We start from the raw sequence: 20,767 nt of genomic DNA, 5'->3' as shown, positions 1-20,767 counted from the left end.
TACGTTTTACTACACATGCCCCATTGACTATTCTGGTTGATTATAGCGGCGCATGTAGACACGCGATTGGAATATTCCTTTCCATGTATACCATTGTTTTCGGAAAAGTCATTCGGAAAGAGAAAAACTCCTCATGTAAACGCGGCTATTGATTAAGAGCTGTGTCTCAATACTTTTATTCATATTCTGCATTGTTCTTCACTCATAAATACAAAACACATGCTAGCAACTAGTAGCTAAAATGCTAAATGTGTACAGGTTTGACCTGCTGGCAAACGGTGGCGCCTCTCTGACGCTCACATACGAGCGAGCCCCGTTCCCGACTCTGCACCGCACGGTTTGGATCCCCTGGAACATCTTCCACGTGATGGACACGGTGGTGATGAAACGGGAGGAGAACAACATCCCCAGCTGCTACCTGACGGGTCTGAGCAGACCCGACCCACTCATCCTGGCCACGCCTTTGTCCACCTTGTATAAGACGTCTCCGGAGGACAGCCCCATCATTCCCGAGACTCAGGTCTTCCCACCGGGATCCATATTATACGATTTTTTTTGCAATGAAACGTACAAAGCCTGCCTCACTGCTAATGTTGCTAATTGACCTCATAGGTTCTCCATGAACAAGTCGCCATACCAGGAAGTGACCTCAACCTGGTCTACCTGAGCTCCAGGGCGGCTGGCTACAAGCCCATGCTGAAGGTTCTGCTGACCCAGGAGCGCCTCCCCTTTGGCCTAATGAAGGTGCACCTGATGGTGGCTGTCATGGGCCGGCAGTTGCAGAAGTCCTTCCCGGCGTTCCCTGACCTCTCCTACACCTTCATCTGGGATAAAACAGATGCCTACAACCAGAAGGTCTACGGCCTGGCAGAGGCTGTGGGTGAGTTAGCACGGAGAGCTTCTCTGTCATGCTCTTTCTTGTTAGCTTCAGGCCGTCGACCCGAGCTCAGCGTTTCATGATTGATTTTTATCTATTTTTTTAACCACATTTTTATTTTATAATGCTGAAAAAAAAAGATTGAGTAGCTTGTGCCACAGCCTTGAGTCACCTAACTCAACGTCATCTTTTTCATTGCATGACAGTGAGAAATGCAGCCTGTCAGTCAGGATGCATATCAACCTCCTTTTTGATTGAATCCTACCAACATCCTGCTTGTCAAATGATGACACTTACTAGGTAGGAAGTGCTTCGGCATTCGTCAAAATAAAATATATCTGCCTTTAAAAATACGTAAGTACAGTTCAGTTGTGATTTGAAAGTAATATGAAATCATATTTTAAGTCAATTGTGGTTTGTTTGGTCCTAATCTTCCAAACTCCCTCATAATATTGTAGTTATTTTGAACTTTATTATTTTTTAGGATTTATTTTTGTAATTATTTCAATTCATTTTTTTCACAATTCATTATTTTTCAGATTATTGTTTTTTTTTTAATCACCAAATTTTAACATATTGTACATGTTTTTCATTGATAGTGGCAATATATTCATTATTATTAAATTTAAATGATTATTATTATAATTAATATAAATAAATATATATAATTTTTTTTCCATATTTTAAGTCACTAAAGTCAAAATGTAACAAGCAAAAAGTCATACCATAATAACAAATGTTATTATATTAGGAAAAAATAATCATTACATTATTTACAAATTATTTAAGAATGTAGGTGTAATATGAGAAAAAAAGTAAATTTTAACATCTTAATTTTACCACAAAAGATGTGTATTTTACAAAACTAAAGTATAAATATTACAAAAACAATGCCATCATTTTATTTAACAAATTACATTGATATAAAAATATTTTAAAATTGTTTAATATTTTCTGTAATATTTATGTATTTGTAATATTAAAAAGTAACATAATATAAACAAAATATGACAGAATTACACAAAAATAATATGTTTATGGGAATTAAGTCAGATTACAGGTAAATATCATGAGACAATACTGTAATTTCACAAGAAAAATATTATATTTTTTTCCAAGAATTAAGGATGAAATATTCCAAAAACACGCCAGAATTTGATGAAAAAAGGTAACGTTACAAAAAGAGAAAAAGTATGGTCGTTCATGAACAAAAAAGTTGTTTCTTCCAGGATGGATTATTAATATATGAGAAAATATTAATTCAGTCATTTTTTTTATAAAATCATAGTTTTACACAAATAGTTATTATGATATATATATTTTAATATTACAAGAGTAATGTCTTAATTTTAAGAGATCTTAATATTATGATGACCATGGTGTAACATTATGAGAAAACCTTTTACCCTGATATTTGGTGACCTTGTTTTGCTATGGATGTCTATATTTTTCACATTTTTTTTAGATTATTTCTGCTCTGCTTTGTAGAATAATTGTGACAAGCATTCACAGTAATTTGAAAAATAATGTAATTGTCACAACGCCATCCCCATTCTATTCACAACTGTTGCTATGATAGGCTATGATGGATTCACCGTCTTTATTGTATATGTCATAATTAGTGGAATATTGCGTCAAGGAGCGTCTATTCAGCAGAATTAAATGCAGCGATACCGGGCATGTACTTGCTTTTGTGTCACTGCAATACACCTCATATGTTGCGGCATTATTGCAGTGTTATCATCATGCATCATTCCAGAAAAGAACATATAACCGTTCACTCAAGTTATGGCCGCGGTCGCACGACAGGGTTATACGATATTTACAATAATGCGCTACATGCGGCGGCCTGCGCTGTTTCAATAATTCATAATGCTTCACGCGCCGTTGTGGGTTATTTCTGTGCGCACAAGATAAAGGAGGCAAATGAGGGTAGGAGTGCATAAAACACAGAAGTGTGCCGGTCGGACACGTGAACTCTGTGTGCTCTCTAAATCATCCCAGCTGGAGTAAATTACAAAGTCAGAGGGAGAGAGCGGAACCTGCAGCTCCAGCAAAACAGCCTCACCGTGCAGCGATCGTGTGCCGACTGGATGATGGGCTGCAAGGATCATTGCGGCCCAAAAGTGCCAGACCGTGGGGGGCGGTGGGGGTGGGGGGGTAATGCTTGCTCATCACTGACTCGTCTGTGATGTCGACTTTCAGTGTCAGTGGGCTACGAGTACGAGTCGTGCTTGGACGTGGTGCACTGGGAGAAGAGGACGGCGGTGCTGCAAGGCTACGAAGTGGACGCTGCCAACATGGGGGGGTGGATGCTGGACAAGCACCACGTCTTGGATGTCCAGAACGGTAAGATCAATCACATATGTCACATATAATCACATATGTAGGTGGAATTGAACACAGGTGTCCTAGCTGTGAGGTCTGCGTGCTAACCACTCAACTACCGTGCAGCCCAGATTAATGTTTTTTTATCACCAAATTTTAACATCATGTTTTTCATTGGATAGTGGCAATATATTCATTATTATTAAATTATTAAATTACAATGATTATTATTGTAATTAATATAAATTCTAATATTATTATTATATTTTTTCTATATTTTTTCTAAAAATTTTTAGGTCGATACACAACAACAAAATTACTCAAAAAACACGGAAAACAGTAGAACTTCAGGATCTGTTTATTTATTCAAATCCAATTTCCCTGCAGTGTCAACAACACCTGACTTCTTTTTATAATTATGAGTCATGTGACCATAAAGCCCATAGTGTCACTCTGTATCAGTGCATATAAAAGGATGCCATTACCCCATTTGACCCCATAAATCTGCCGCACAGCTCAATGCACTCTAAGGAACACACTGTAAAATTAGAATGTTTCACAACCAAATTTAAACCAAATCAAATAAGGGCTTGGCAAGCACATACATGTCAAATTTGAGCATGATCAGTTGCAAAATACGGGCACCGTCAAGCAAAACGTCTTTGCAGAGGCTCAGGAGGCGGATTAGCAACTAAATAGCCAGAAGTCAGTGGTTCTTATTTTCTGTCATGCCTCCCTTAAGGGACTGAAATATCCGGTCCCCCTTGATGAGAACCTGTAAATTGTATTTATTTATTCGTACAAACCACTGTATAAGTTGCTGGCATCAGTATAAGCACCGCCATTAGTCATCAATCATTTGTTTACAATGCAAAAGAGTCTTGAACCAGTCATGATGTGCTATACATATCACTATATTGACACTTACTATGGTACACATTATGTCATTGAAATTAAAATTAAAATTAAAATTAAAATTAAAATTAAAATTAAAATTAAAATTAAAATTAAAATTAAAATTAAAATTAAAATTAAAATTAAAATTTAAATTTAAATTTAAATTTAAATTTAAATTTAAATTTAAATTTAAATTACAAAAATAAAATAAAATTATATTAGGAAAGCAGGAAGTGAACAAATGTAACAGTTACTGATTGTAAAAGTACCAAATAGAGGGGTAGGATTTAATAAGCTTTGCTTCTTCCTACTCCTTTTGGACATGTGGAACTGTGAACTGATTATGTGATGCATTCAATTGTCATCTAATGTATGTTCAAATGAAATTAAACCATTACCATTACAATGCAGTAATGTGTGTGCTCAACTTTGGGTCACCCAGCATCATGGAATGTGATCCCAAAGTGGTCCCAAGCAATTTTCATGGAATTGCTGTTAGTATCGATGGCTATCTCGCATACAAATGTTGCGTCCATATCTAAGCCACACCCCCTGGCTTCTGCATGATTGGTCTGCTCATTGTGGGTAGCGGTATAGACGCGTGAGTCAAGCTGTCTCCTTCTATGAATGCACAAACAAACACATGTCAAGGTATAAAGATCACTTCCAGAAACGCATGGCTTGAAAACCAAAAGGCTTATTTTTTATTTTTGCATTCCAAAAATCAAAGCTGGAAGAAAAGACAAGTAAATATACCGCAACAAAACCGCGCTCTGTTTGACAGCGTGGGACTCGGCCGTGCGCCACCGCTGCGACCTTGACTGGCTTCCAGATGAAAAGGGACACAAATTGTCTCCGACAACTGGAACAGTGACTGTGAGCCGGAGTGCATTTCACGTCAAAACAAGGGCTCCGTCTGGCACAGAGACATCGCGCTGTAGCCCGAGGCCCGCTGCTTATAATTGCAGTCATATTAGTGCCTGTGCCGCCTGGTGACGTGCGGCTGAAGCCTCTGCGTTACACATTGCGACCTCCTGCTCGTGGAAGCAGCAGAGACTTTGCAGCATGACGGCTTGATTGCGCTCCATCGTGTCTATGCATCCGTGAGACTATTTTACATTTATTGTACTGTTGATGAAGGCCATGCTGATAGATGACTGAGCAAAGAACTCATTTAGTATATTGAATTAATGTAATTAACGCCGCGTTCATCAAAAGAGCACATCTTCATGATACCGCTGAATGATTTGGAATGGCGGCACGGTTCGCTTACTCACTGATTCATTTGCTCGTTACTGTCGCGATCGGCTCCTCTAATATCTGCACATGGGCTTATGGGACATTGTTGCTACATTGTTAATGGATCCACTTGGGTTCCCTCCGAAGCTCACATATCAGCACTGAAACACCTGATAGATACAGATCTGTATATTTAAGTAAATCGCATGCTGGAGCCTATCCCAGCTGTCTTCGGGCAAGAGGCGGGGTACACCCTGGGCTGGTGGCCAGCCAATCACAGGGCACATATAGACAAACAACCATTCACACTCACATTCATACCTATGGACAATTTGGAGTCGCTAATTAACCTAGCATGTTTTTGGAATGTGGGAGGAAACCGGAGTACCCGGAGAAAACCCACGCATGCACGGGGAGAACATGCAAACTCCACACAGAGATGGCCGAGGGTGGGATTGAACTTGAGTCTCCTAGCTGGGAGGTCAGTGCACTAACCACTCGACCGCCATGCAGCCCGTATTAAACTCATATTGATCCATATTCTAAATTTCTGAGGTATAACATTTGAGTCTTAAGTTGCTGTGTGATGATTTTGTTGAAACTTCATTTTTTTGGTTTGTTTCATTGATTAAAAAGACCCTGTGATTCAAACATTGCTTTATTACGTTTTTTTTAATTTTCTCATTCAATCCCAATATCTGATTTTGAACTGCTGAAACCAATATTATGCCGAAGCCACATAGATCCATGTTTTGTTTGGTTGAGTAACCATTCACATTCACGCCAGAGATGGTCGAGGGTGGAATTAAACTCGGGTCTCCTAGCTGTGAGGTCACTGTGCTAACCACTCTTCTGCCGTGCAGCCCAGATTATTGTTTTTTTTATCACCAAATTTTAACATATTGTACATGTTTTTCATTGGATAGTGGCAATATATTCATTATTATTAAATTATTAAATTACAATGATTATTATTGTTTATTAATAAAATTATAATATAATATTTTTTTTTCAAATTTTTAAAATTATTTCTGCTCTGCTTTGTAGAATAATTGTGACAAGCATTCATAGTAATTTGAAAAAGAATATAATTGTCGCAATGCCGTCCCTATTCTGTGGAGTCGCTAATTAACGTAGCCTGTTTTTGGAATGTAGGAGGAAACCGGAGTCCCCGAGGGTGGGATTTAACTCGGGTCTCCTAGCTGTGAGGTCTGTGTGCTAACCACTAGGTCACTGTGCAGCCCATTGCATGTTTAATGTTACACAATTCGGTTCAGATTAGGGTTAGGGTTCAGGTTTAGGTCTTTAGTGTACCCCTTTTCTTTGTCACTTTAGTTACTGCTACTGAAGTTTGTTGATGTTTTGTAGTTGGGTTGCAGGGGTAGAACCTGAACACCTCCCCACGAAAGATTCCGGGAGGCATCATAACTAGATGCCCGAGCCACGTCGACTGGCTCCTCTCAATTCTCCCTTGGTCACTACCTAATGACCATACGTGAGGGTGGGAACAGGCATCAACCAGTAAACCATCACCACTACAGACCAATGCTGCAACAATCTGTCTATTGACCTCACGATCCATCCTTGTGATGACCTCGTGAGCACGACTCCGAGGTACCTGAACTTTTCCACTTATGGCAAGATCCCATCCCCAACTCCACCATATTTTCCAGACGAGACCAATGGACCAAAATATAACACATTAATGTCCATAATGTAACACATGCCAAGGACCATAACTGTCCAAATCACCATTCGCTGGCAGCTCAATCCCAAAATGCACAGCAGTAATAGATGAGCATTCATGTGCTTAAGAGTGCATCTCGAGGAGGTTGCTTGAGCTCAGCGAGGCAAACGTCACCTTGAAGATGCCGCAGTTTTACGTGACGCATGGCCGATATAATGTACATGGCTGAGCCATTAGGAGCCTCTTAGCTTTTTTTTTTTTTCTTGCAACGCTCAGACTGATGCTGCTTTAGTAATGCGGTTACCGTGGTGACGCATGTGAATGCATCATCTTCATCATCATTTTCATCTGGCAGTGTTACCGAGAAGAAGAAACAACAAGAAAGTGGACAGAGGATGCAGTTCTCCTTGAAGATCCCAGCGCTCATAATTCAAAGTAAATGGAATGCATCTGTGAAAAATACACAGGAATAAAATCAATGAGTATCTTGGGGATTGTGTTATATTACAGTGAATTAGACGCTAGTCTTAGACGTGAATTAATTAAACATCACCGTCATGAAATATCTATTGGGTCGATTTCTTCTGCAAATGATTTCAACCTTTAAGGCCGTCCTGACACACACAAACTCGTAGGGACTGTAAATATTATACCACTGTTATTTTATGCAATAGTATTTTATTTGGGGCTAACTGGAGCCCAAGTGGTTTTATGCATCCTGGCACAGAAAGCGTACAACTCAGCAAAAGCAATGGCTTGTAAAAAGAAAGAAAAACATTGCAACTCATCCCTTTTAAAAAATGATGATTGTTTACTATGGCCTGGCTGTCGGAATAAACAATATATGTATAAGGGGCCAGCAGCTTATCCACCGAGGTGGACAGTGTTAATGAGGTTCAGTGGCTTAACAGGACCTTATTAAAGTGTTTGTGTGGCTCATATTTAATGTTAACAACACGATGTGACACATTATTATAAATCTGCAAACATTTGGCCGTGCTGCTCGAGCTGCAAAGCACATGTTGGTTACCAAGGAGCTGTTTGCATTGGAACAACAGAATAACTATTATTATACAGTTGCAATGTAAAAACAATATGGCTGTATGCACTCACTCAACACTTTGTAAAGGCTTTTGCTTCCCTTCAACCTTTCTTCCTGGTTCTTTGGAACACATTGCTATCAGAGAAATAGTCAATAATATCACACAGTTTAAGAGGTTTTCAAATTGTATTCAAAATAAGCACAGTATATTTGATGAACTGGCCTAAAAGTGGCACCTGAATCTAAACGGGTAGTCATAATAATAATAACACTTTGGTCTAATTTTCACTGTGCAATATTTAAAAATGAGAAGTGAATCAAAGTTATGTTTAAAGTGAATAATTATGTAGAAAAGTATGCATATCTACTCTAATCATAGAAACCCTTTAAAAAAAAAAAGTACTACTAATAGTCTTGTTTCATTTTGCCGCGTTTACAATTAATCAATTTATAGTACAGTGGAACCTCGGTTGTAATCATTAATTCTTCCAAAAGGTCCAACGAAAACCGAATACAGGATTTTTTCCATCGTCAATCCATTCCAGAAACCCCAAAATGTTAACAAAGATACATTTTAAACATGCAGAAAATACAGATACTAAATACAGATACTAAATACTAAAGGTGGCACTGTTTAAAAATGAGAAGTGAATCAAAGTTATGTTTAAAGTGCATAATTATGTAAAAAAGTATGCATTTCTACTCTAATCATATAGAAATGATTTTTTTAAGTACTAATAATAGTCTAGTTTCATTGTTGTTTAAAAATGTTTAAAAATGAGAAGTGAATCAAAGTTATGTTTAAAGTGAATAATTATGTAGAAAAGTATGCATATATAATCTAATCGTATAGAAATCCTTCTTTAAAAAAGTACAAATAATAGTCTAGTATCATTTTGCCATGTTCACAATTCATCAATGTATAATAACAGTACAGTGGAACCTCGGTTGTCATCATTAATTCTTCCCAAACGGTCCAACGAAAACCGAATATGGGAATTTTTTTCATAGTTAATCCATTCCAGAAACTCCATGTTAGCAAATGTACATTTTAGGCATGCAGAAAATACTTTAAAAATAGTTATAAATGTTTCGCAACTTCTATATCAAATTGATATTGGCACTTTATTTGGCCCCATGGCAGATTGTTTAGCAGTTGCACTCAGTAAAAAAAAATGTACGGACAGCGAGTCAACCACGCTAAGGTACTTTGTTCGGGCACTTGAAACTGACATGTATGAAAACTGAAAATAATAATTAACATTACTTTCCACTGCCATTGAAATCTCAACATGTGTCCAAAATAACATCACCTTTTTTGATTTTTGCTTTCATGAACTTGCGTATTGGGTAAAAAAAAAAAAAAATCTATCAAATAGAATTAATTGTGGTCATCCACCACTAGTGGACCGTGCTCCTGCTAACCGTGTGTTTACATAAGTCAAGATTGCTGCGGTGTGTGCTCACTTCCAAGCATTTTGTGCAACGGGAGTGAATATTTTTATAACCAAATGTAAAATATTGAGAAAAAAGAGGGCATGGATTTTGGCTATGGCAGTTCATGGAGAACTTGCTGCCACCTGACCAATCATACGACAGCAGCATCACATACATATCGGATTTAAAGCGACATGCCAATGAGGCCTGAGTTGCATTTGAAACAACTGGGAAATGTGCTGTTCAAATGAGATACAGATATAAGCAAAAGCATCTGAACTGACCTGCAGTGTGAACGTAGCCTTTGTAAAAGATACAGCTCTTTACCTAATGAAGTGTCCAGCTGGCGTACATTCCTCATGCATTTCCGTCACCACACATCACAAAGATTACTCAAAGTGTCTTTTGTCGGTAGTGATTGTGGAAAACATGTCAAGAATAACATTTCTGTTTGTGAAAAAGACTCTCTTCTTTTGCTTTTTTTTTTTTTTTTTTTTTTACAAACTTTGATGCGACTCAGCCTTGCTTCTTTAGCGGGACATTAAAAGAGAACAGTCATAAAAGAAGGAGAATGGATTGGGGGGAGTGGGGGTTGGGCATCGCCGCACCCAATCTGTCAAGCCATCCGTAACAGGAAGTTTGTGAAGCGAGCAAAGTGACGGTGAGATGCGCTCGGAGCTCAACTGCTGCCAGCGTGGCCCGTTTCATCCCAGCAGCAGCCTCCAAACGTGGCATCACACATGCGGTGGTATCGCGTGTGATCCTGGTGGATGCTGCACGTGTGATATGCTAACGATACGCCGCATCCGTTTTGCTTGCGCTACATGTCAGAATTGAACGCTAAACTGGATGTTGTCGCTTGTGTATGTGACCGTGCGAGTCAAGACGAGGATAGAAACAACGAGCAGATGGCGTCTCTAGTTTTGCTTGTGTGGTTTTAACACTTATTGCTACAACTTACATACGGAAATGGACTTGTATGTCTCCTATGTTGTGTGGGGAAAAATATCAGAGTGAAATCAACTAGAAAGCAGTGACAAATTACATTTTATAATCATTAACATGTAGACTCACCAATGACTGTGTGAAGACGATGACGGAACCGGCGGTGTCGCCTGTAATGACTGACAAGTAGGCCGACGCATCACTGAACCAACCACCTTTAGTGACCACCGACCACCTATAATGATTGTGGCCGTGCCAGCCTGATGTTTAGACTGACCAATGACTTAACTGAATACTGTGATAATGCTACCTGTAATGGGTGTATGTAGACTGACCAAAAAACATGGTAAAACTGATCAATCTGATCTGTGATGACTGACATTTAGACTGACCAATGACTAAACTGAATACTGTGATAGTGCTACCTGTAATAGATGCATGTAGACCAGGGGTGGGCAAACTACGGCCCGGGGGCCACATCCGGCCCGCCAAGTGTTTAAATATGGCCCGCACGTTCTTTCCAAACTTAACATACAACCTGACATCATGGCTTTAGCCAACCTTTTGATGGTTTCGGTAGTTTTTTTTTTTTAATCAATTTGTTTATTTGATGTGATCTGCTGTTTACAAAGTGCTCCTGAAAAAAGGACACAAGCACATATACATAGCAGGTTGCATGACACTTACAGATACAATCATTCCAGGTGGACTGTTAGAATTACATGCGGAAAATTTATAGTCTGGCCGCCTGTCAATTTTGTTAAATTATTGCGGCCCGCGAGTCAAAAGGTTTGCCCACCCCTGATGTAGACCAAAAAACGAAGTAAATTGACCCATCTTATTTGTGACAACTGACATTTAGACTGAGCAATGACTTGTCTGAATACTGTGATAGTGCTACCTGTAATAGATGCATGTAGACTGACCAGAAAACATGGTAAAACTGAACGATCTGATCTGTGATGACTGACATTTAGACTGACCAATGACTTGGCTGAATACTGTGACCGTGCTACCTGTTATAGATACAAGTAGGCTGACCAAAAAACTGAGTAAAACTGACCAATCTGATCTGTGATGACTGACATTTAGACTGACCAATGACTTGGGTGAATACTGTGATAGTACTACCTGTAATAGATGCATGTAGACTGACCAAAAAACTAAGTAAAACTGACCGATCTGATCAGTGATGACTGACATTTAGACTGACCAATGACTTTACTGATTACTGTGATAATGCTACCTGAAATAGATGCATGTAGACTGATCAAAAAAACATAGTAAAACTGACCGATCTGATCAGTGATGACTGACATTTAGACTGACTTGGCTGAATACTGTGATCGTGCTACCTGTAATAGATGCATGTAGTCTGACCAAAAAACGGAGTAAAACTGATCGATCTGATTTGTGATGACTGACATTTAGACTGACCAATGACTCGAGTATTGAGAATATTTAAATGCATTGATTCTATTATAAATAATTTGCTTGCATAAAATTATTTTACATGTGAATAAAAAGTATAAATATATAAGTATAAAAAATCTAAAAATAAAATTGCAACTAAAATATACAAATAATAAGGAATAAAACAACCACAGCCATAATGGAATTGAACAATAAGCGATGTTGACTGGAATGATGTCCACATACTGTAAACCGACCAATGACTTCATTAAATACTGTGATGGAACTGAACCATATTCACATAAATTGACCAATGAGTGAGTGTAGGCACTGACAAAACCGACCAATCAGCAGTGCTGCCTGTATTGGCTCACATGTAGACTGACCAATGACTGCATCCACGTAGTGAGAAGTGAGCACTTTTCAAATACGACCGACAAGATCGCCCCAAATAAGCGCAGCCTGAGGTAATGACGTCCCAGATGAATTCTGAGGCTTTCTTGAGGTCCCAAAAGATGGAAAAGATGTCCCAGAAAAAGAGGACGTGCGGGCAGTGTCGGGCCAGTCAGCACCAAATCGACGAGCTGCGTTCAGCTGTGAATTGTTTGTTTGCTTGTTTGTCTGTGTTCACTTCAAGTAGCGCCAGCCCATCTGTAATCTGTCTTTGCCCTCAGCGATATTAATATTTATCCAAGAGGCTGCGAGCCGCCTCGCTTGTGTCGTTTGCCTTTTCTCAATCCCCGACTGAATTATTCAGTCCTGCACGCAACCACTTTCTGACATTTGAGATTTATGGCCCACGTGGGTTTTCCTTTTTTCTTTTCTTTTTGGGGGCGTGTAGGGTGGTGGGGGGGCAACACAACTGTTCGATACCCCCCCCCCCCCCCCCCGGCATGAAGATGAATCCAAATATCAGTGATGGCCTCATATTGATTGGTTAATGTTGTAAACTTTGACTAATGTCTTCACTGCCGACATGTTAGCAAAGTGGCGGCGCTCTGCAGATGCACGTTTTGCTATGCCCCCCCACTGTGACTCATTCTTCATTTTGGTGCCACTTCAAACATTTGCAGATGTTTTCTGTTTCTTCCCCCCCCGTCCGTCCCTCCCCCACCTTCCCTGCATCATCTGTGGCTAACAGTGCAGGCTGTCATACGAGATAAGGCAAATTGCTGCTGTCTGTGCTTTGGTCATGTCCTCCACTTCATTACTAGCGGACATGCTTGCCTCTCAATCAGCAGCTTGTCTCCATGCAGGCTAACGTTGGAGGTGATGTTTATACAGCAGTGACTCGCTTTTCGTTATTAATTCGTTTCCGAAAGGTCAAACGAACAGGATACGGTAGTACGAGTGTTCGGGTTATGTTTGAGTTCCGTTCCTTAGACTGTTCTGGTGTAAGATGGACTATAAATAACAGGACCACAACGCTGTTTATGTTGTTATCACTGTCCATTTCATAAGAACAATATTCTTTCAAATGTGCGAGTATTCCATTTTGATCCGTCATAATGGTGACCGCTTTTCTCCGTAATCTCCTAATGAAGATTAAACCTAAAAAGATCGCCAGCTACCAGTAGATCAGTATCAAATGACATCGGTTAGCTGACATTAAGCTAACTCTCATGACTATTGAAAAATGGGATTTCATGAGTTCATTCATTCATTTTCTACCGCTTATCCTCACGAGGGTCGCAGGGGTGCTGGAGCCTATCCCAGCTGTCTTCGGGGCCAGAGGAAGGGTACACCCAGAACTGGTCACCAGCCAATCACAGGGCACATATAGACAAACAACCATTCACACTCACATTCATACCTATGGACAATTTGGAGTCGCCAATTAACCTAGCATGTTTTTGAAATGTGGGAGGAAACCGGAGTACCCGGAGAAAACCCACGCATGCACGGGGAGAACATGCAAACCACACAGAGATGGCCGAGGTTGGGATTGAACTCGGGTCTCCTAGCTAGGAGGCCTGCGCGCTAACCACTCGACCGCCATGCAGCCAATTGAATGAATTAATGTAAGATATCAGAATTTCTGCCATATTCTGTGTTCATCACTGGATTCAGTTTTTATTGGCGTTTTTATCCGCAATTACATCCATGATACATCCATTCATAGGAAATCATAAGGCCCTAATTGCATCTGATGCTTACTCTCCATATCACCATGCCCGCTAAGAGGCCTTTTCGTCGGCATGGTTACAAATCAGTGGAAGCACGACTTGGTGTGTCAAAAGCACCAAAGGAGAACGGAGAAGGACATGGTGCAATTAAGACCCACACCCGCTCCACCTCCACCGCACGCCCGTCCCTCTCGTGGTGTCACCAAGGTGACATTGCTGAGGGCGCTCTAGTTAGTTAGTCTATCAGGTGCAGAGGCTTGTCCCCTCCCTTTTGGCTTGTACCATTAATCATCTGGGAGGCTGTGATGTCGGAATGAAAGCATTTTTTTTATATACGACATGACTCAAATTAGCCTCTTATCAAAGGAGTGGCTTCCTTCACTAACGACTCCACCGGAATCAAAGAGAAGGTTGAGCAAATCTTCCTACAGGGTGACGCTCCCCAGCCCCATACGGTACCGTTACCTATTAAACATGCTACCGAAATTGGACCTGAGCACTTTTTGGCACAAAGCACAGTGGTGGGGAGTCCACCGAGAGAACTCAGAGGACATAATACGGGTGGGGGGCCCCAAGTGTAGGAACTGATTGATACTGCCCTTTAAACTGAAGTTGGTTTAGCAAATGAAAATTGATGGCAGTTTTTATGCCGTTTTTTAATTGTGAAATTATATATATTTATTGTACAACTGTTCTTTTAAGCGGCTGCACGGTGGTTAAGTGGTTTGCGCGCATGCCTCACAGCTAGGAGACCCGAATTTAAGTCCACCCTCGGGTACTCCGGTTTCCTCCCACATTCCAAAAACATGCTAGGTTAATTAGCGACTCCAAATTGTCCATAGGTATGAATGTGAGTGTGAATGGTTGTTTGCCTATATGTGCCCTGTGATTGGCTGACGACCAGTCCTCGTACCCCGCTTAAGTTAAGCATTTTCAAGTCAGCCATGGCATGTTTGAGTGGAAAAAAAAAGTCTCCTACCATGCCATGTGGAAGTGGTTAGTTATTGGGCCTCTTAAGTTTTGAAGAAGGCTGCACGAAGAACGAGTGGTTAGCACGCAGGCCTCACAGCTAGAAGACCCAAGTTCGATTCCTCCCTTTGCATGTTCTCCCTGTGGGTTTCCTCCCACATTCCAAAAATATGCTAGGTTAATTAGCGACTCCAAATTGTCCATAGGTATGAATGTGAGTGTGAATGGTTGTTTGTTGGTCTTTTAAGCGGCTGCATGGTAGTAAGTGGTTAGCGCATGCCTCACAGATAGAAGACCCGAGTTCAATTCCACCCTCTGGGACTCCGGTTTCCTCCCACATTCCAAAAACATGCTAGGTTAATTAGCGACTCCAAATTGTCCATAGGTATGAATGTGAGTGTGAATGGTTGTTTGTCTATATGTGCCCTGGGATTGGCTGGCCACCAGTCCAGGGTATACTCCGCCTCTCACCCGAAGACAGCTGGGATAGGCTCCAGCACCCCCCTCGACCCTCCTGAGCATCAATTAATGAATGTTCTTTTAAGCCATAGTAGTGGTGGTCTTCTATTTTTTGGTTAAAAAAATATAATCTAGAGCCAGTCCCTTCAAGTATATGAACCCACCCCCGATTGATTAATTAAAAAATACATTTGGGAGCTTCATTTGAAGCAACAAACCGTTCTTCATTTTTTATTTAGCCTGCCAAGAAAAACAAGGCCTCCCATCCAAACAGAAAACGCACCTCCACACTCGTGTTGTTATTATTAATCACAGTCTCCATTGTCGGTACATCGGCTGCCACACTCAGACTGAAAGGCTCCCCCGGAACTATCCAGGGAGCTCCGCCGCCTCCCCGCCTGTCTCGCACAAACACTTTGGCTGCTTCTGCAGGAAGTTTTCTTCAATCCAAACTCCAGCAGCGGTGTGTTGGTTTTATAAATATATGCTTAAAGACGTTTTTTTAAGCAGGCATCTGTGGGCGGCGTCCCTGTCATCAGCCTGAAGCTTGAGATGTCATACAAGTTTGAAATACCCCACCCCCACCATTCCCCCCCACGCGCACAGTCGACATCAAGCATAATGTGTCGTGACCAAGTGTCCTTGAGGGGAAGACACAACGCAACTTTAATCTGCGCTAACAATGACAGTTAAAAGTTAAGGGGGTGTATGTATTACACGGAGGCAGCGGCGTGCAGTTTTAGTGTGTTGAATCCATTCCATTGCCCTCTCTAGCAGTTGGACTTGTGGGTATTATAAAGAATGATAGATGTGTAAATAAAGAGGACAATGGCGGCTTGCCAAAGTGACCTCAGCCTGTTTTTATCTCTTCTCTGAGTGTCAGCCAAACCGGCGAAGCGCTTGCAGCTAATCCCTGCCCAACATGCTAAATTCCGCCTCGGAAAGGTCTTTGTCGGGGGTGTTAATACGCCGTTACACCAAGAGAAATTAAAATTCCAGACATATGTCCCCCGGTTCAGCTCGCCGAGCGTTTCATTACGCCGCTCTTCGTTCAATAAGCGCACGCGCTGATCACAGTTCAATTAAACTCCCAAGGTCGTGCATTTGATGCCGCCTCCTCGCATATAACACCATCCCCCGGACCTATTTGTCTTTGTTAGACACTCACGCCAAATTCTCCCGGAGACAAAAGACGGATCGGTCCGATTGTCCTGCCGCAGCCCCTGCCTTTAATTTGAATGTGCCCTCCAATCAATTAAATCGATGTAATTAACTAATCAGGGAAAGGACACACCGCTTGGCCTTGCATACACCAAGCATGGTGATGCTGGGAAAATATGGTCTGATGTGACGTTGTCCTCCAGCGGAGCCACTAATGAGGACAGTGGCGAGTCAAACTGTGATTCTTTTCCCTTTCAAGTGTGTTTGCTCCTTTGAAGAGAGTCCCACTATATTAAGAAGTCCAGTTGTATCTTCCTCTCGTTAAAATCTTTAATGAATCACCAAACTTGGTCAAGTAAAGTGTTATTAGTGGGGGGTGGGGGGGTGTTGCCGTGCAGTGACTTGAGGAAAAAACAAGCTTCCTGGGAAGTTAAAAGAGCATCACTTTGCATCAAATATACCTGTGGGGAATGTTGAAGGAACCCACTGAAGCAGTCTCATAATTGCATTTGGGATGAGAGCTTGTTTGTGTGCACATCTAATCACTCCGTGCACTTTGATCGCAATCTCACAAAAGTTGGATCAAACTTAGTTGAGGTCACCGCCGCCTCGGAATGACATACTTGATGAACTTTGAAGGTGACCAGAGAGGAATTAAACACTACTGCTGGATAAACATTGTAATGAGATTGCAGTAAAAATGTAAAAAGGTGAGCAAATGAACTGCCTTCAGTTTTACTGCAGAGATGCGATGTTGCTATGGACACCATTGTCGTGGTAGTGATGGCGACACCAGGAATAGGATTTGAACAACTTATTAACCTAACTGTGGCTAATTAGCAGTGAACAAAACAAAGATAAAGATAAAGATGTAGAGTGTGTAGCTGACTAGTAGTGGTGGTCAAAGTCCAGTCAGGGGCTCATTTGTGGCCCTCAGCCTTATTTCAGTTTTCCGCCCTGTATCGGATCAGGAAATGTGCAAATTCCGCAATTTTTACATTACAAAATGTTGAAAAAACATTGGACTCATAGATAAAATACATTTATAGCACCCTTCAATGGACAAATACCGAAATAGCCAGTATTCTCGCATTAAATGATGCCAAAGTTTCCATATTTGGAAGTGAGCCATGACAGATGTTTGGAAGTTGGGACGGCTCAAAAGGTGTGGTAAAACTACCCCATGTGATGCCACAGAGGGGCGGACTTCCTTATATGGTTCACAGTTCAGAAGCACTTTCGGCGTGTGACGAATCACAGCGGAGTGAGCATGCCTGGAGTCGCGCCGTGGGTGGAATAAATTAAATTAGATTAAGTGTTTTGGCAAGAAGCACAAATCAAAGGAAATACATCTGGAATAGGTGCAGATTCTGCTGAATCTAAACAGTTTTCTTTGCGGGTTATTGTGTGGAGCTGCTCTATAGAGTCCCAACTCAATACAAAGGGTCGTAAAATGAGCACAATAGGTTCCCTTTAACTTGAACTGACTTCTTCATCACACACTATAAAGACACACTATAAACCTTGCAATGCTACCTCCACTCAGTGTTCCCAGAGTCACTCTTGTTTTGGCAGGAAGCACAAATCAAAGGAAATACATCTGGAGTAGGTGCAGATTCTGCTGAATCTAAAAAAAATATATATGTGTGGGTTATTGTGTGGAGCTGCTCTATAGGAGTCCACAACTCAATATAAAGGGTCGTAAAATGAGCATAATAGGTTCCCTTTCAATTGAGCTGACTTCTTCATCACACACTATAAACCTTGCAATCCTACCTCCACTCAGTGTTCCCTGAGTCACTCTTGTTTTGGCAGTAAGCACAACTCAAAGGAAATATCTGGAATAGGTGCAGATTCTGCTGAATCTTAAAAGTTTTCTTTGCCGGTTATTTTGTTGAGCTGCTCTATAGAGTCCCAACTCAATACAAAGGGTCGTGAAATGAGCACAATAGGTTCCCTTTAACTTGAACTGACTTCTTCATCACACACTATAAAGACACACTATAAACCTTGCAATCCTACCTCCACTCAGTGTTCCCAGAGTCACTCTTGTTTTGGCAGGAAGCACAAATCAAAGGAAATACATCTGGAATAGGTGCAGATTCTGCTGAATCTAAAACAAAATTCTGTGCAGGTTATTGTGTGGAGCTGCTCTATAGAGTCCCAACTCAATACAAAGGCTCATAAAATGAGCATAATAGGTTCCCTTTAACTTGAGCTGACTTCTTCATCACACACTATAAAGACACACTATACACCTTGCAATCCTACCTCCACTCAGTGTTCCCTGAGTCACTCTTGTTTTGACAGGAAGCACAACTCAAAGGAAATATCTGGAATAGGTGCAGATTCTGCTGAATCTTAAAAGTTTTCTTTGCCGGTTATTGTGTTGAGCTGCTCTATAGAGTCACAACTCAATACAAAGGGTCGTAAAATGAGCATAATAGGTTCCCTTTAACTTGAACTGACTTCTTCATCACACACTATAAACCTTGCAATCCTACCTCCACTCAGTGTTCCCAGAGTCACTCTTGTTTTGGCAGGAAGCACAACTCAAAGGAAATACATCTGGAATAGGTGCAGATTCTGCTGAATCTAAAAAGTTTTCTTTGCGGGTTATTGTGTGGAGCTGCTCTATAGAGTCCCAACTCAATACAAAGGGTCGTAAAATGAGCACAATAGGTTCCCTTTAACTTGAACTGACTTCTTCATCACACACTATAAAGACACACTATAAACCTTGCAATCCTACCTCCACTCAGTGTTCCCAGAGTCACTCTTGTTTTGGCAGGAAGCACAAATCAAAGGAAATACATCTGGAGTAGGTGCAGATTCTGCTGAATCTAAAAAAAAAATATATGTGTGGGTTATTGTGTGGAGCTGCTCTATAGGAGTCCACAACTCAATATAAAGGGTCGTAAAATGAGCATAATAGGTTCCCTTTAAATTGAGCTGACTTCTTCATCACACACTATAAACCTTGCAATCCTACCTCCACTCAGTGTTCCCAGAGTCACTCTTGTTTTGGCAGGAAGCACAACTCAAAGGAAATACATCTGGAATAGGTGCAGATTCTGCTGAATCTAAAAAGTTTTCTTTGTGGGTTATTGTGTGGAGCTGCTCTATGGAGTCCCAACTCAATACAAAGGGTCGTGAAATGAGCACAATAGGTTCCCTTTAACTTGAACTGACTTCTTCATCACACACTATAAAAACACACTATAAACCTTGCAACTACTTGTACACAATGCTGTATGTTTGTTGTTCTTCTGTTTGGACGTAAAAATAACATGTTTTCACATAAAAACGTGAGTTGATTTTACTTGCTACTAACCGTAATTACGTAACCACCATCATCCCCAAAGGCGCTTATTGACCATAGTATCAATGATGGGCTTGTTGTTCCTGGTAAATGACTTCCTACTGTTGTGTCATTAATCCAGTCATGACTCGATAGCGTACCGGCTTGTTAAAAGGTCATCAGGGGCAATTAGGTGTTCCAGTGGGACACTTTGACATGCCCTCCCCGAAATAGATGAATAACTCAGATTGGTAGGAGTTTAGAGTGAGCTTAATGATACTGTACCTTGGTTATTAGTTAGTTGTGTTGTATTCAAGACCGCAAGCGATTCATGGTTCATAACCAAGACCAAAATTGTGTTGATGGCAGTTCATAAAAGTGGTCTCCCTGATTACTAGCTCCTAAAACTATCTTGTTCATGTATTTATACAATTGTCCTCAACTACTGAACATTTTTACAAATGATATCATACAGGCCTTCACCTTGTCTTGATCCATCCCACGTATTTTACTGCACTCTCCCAGTATTCACCGCAGTAACATTTCTCACGATTTATGTGGTTGCCATTTGTTTGGATTTAAAGCGTGTCGTACTCGGCATTAGCCTGTGCATCACCGCTATTCCACAACTTTAACGTCAGTGTTGCAGATCAATGAAAAGCAGTAAACTTAATGGTCCATGCGGGGCTTTGACCTTGGCGTTATTAACACAAAGCTCTAAACGAGTGAGTTCACCAGCAACTGCACTGTAGTAGTACTATATAGTGGTGGGAAGTTGTTTATTTTTGCATGTTTGTCACATTTAAATGTTTCAGATCATCAAATATTTTTAATTTCAGTGAATGATAACACAACTGAAAAAAACAAAAAAAGCATTTTTCAATGT

General features: G+C 40.7%; 1 protein-coding gene and 1 long non-coding RNA gene across 6 annotated transcripts in view; one reads left to right on the top strand and one right to left on the bottom strand.

Moving 5' to 3' along the window:
- LOC131107832 (uncharacterized) overlaps positions 1-20,767 on the bottom strand; it is a 188,049-nt gene that overhangs the window by 62,077 nt on the left and 105,205 nt on the right. The gene's annotated exons all lie outside the window — the stretch shown is intronic.
- The window catches only part of si:dkey-237h12.3 (teneurin-3), a 210,151-nt gene that overhangs the window by 165,181 nt on the left and 24,203 nt on the right, over positions 1-20,767 (top strand). For all 5 annotated transcript variants that reach the window (XM_058058091.1, XM_058058082.1, XM_058058074.1 and 2 more), the window contains 3 exons: positions 259-520; positions 613-880; positions 3,083-3,226. In XM_058058091.1, coding sequence (XP_057914074.1) covers positions 259-520; positions 613-880; positions 3,083-3,226 — 674 coding nt within the window. The remainder of the gene's footprint in view (positions 1-258; positions 521-612; positions 881-3,082; positions 3,227-20,767) is intronic.

The sequence above is a fragment of the Doryrhamphus excisus genome, chromosome 2 (assembly GCF_030265055.1).
Source record: "Doryrhamphus excisus isolate RoL2022-K1 chromosome 2, RoL_Dexc_1.0, whole genome shotgun sequence".
Classification (NCBI taxonomy): Eukaryota; Metazoa; Chordata; class Actinopteri; order Syngnathiformes; family Syngnathidae; genus Doryrhamphus; species Doryrhamphus excisus.
The sequence above is the reverse complement of the archived record's forward strand: the minus strand, read 5'-3'. Positions and strand labels throughout refer to the sequence as shown.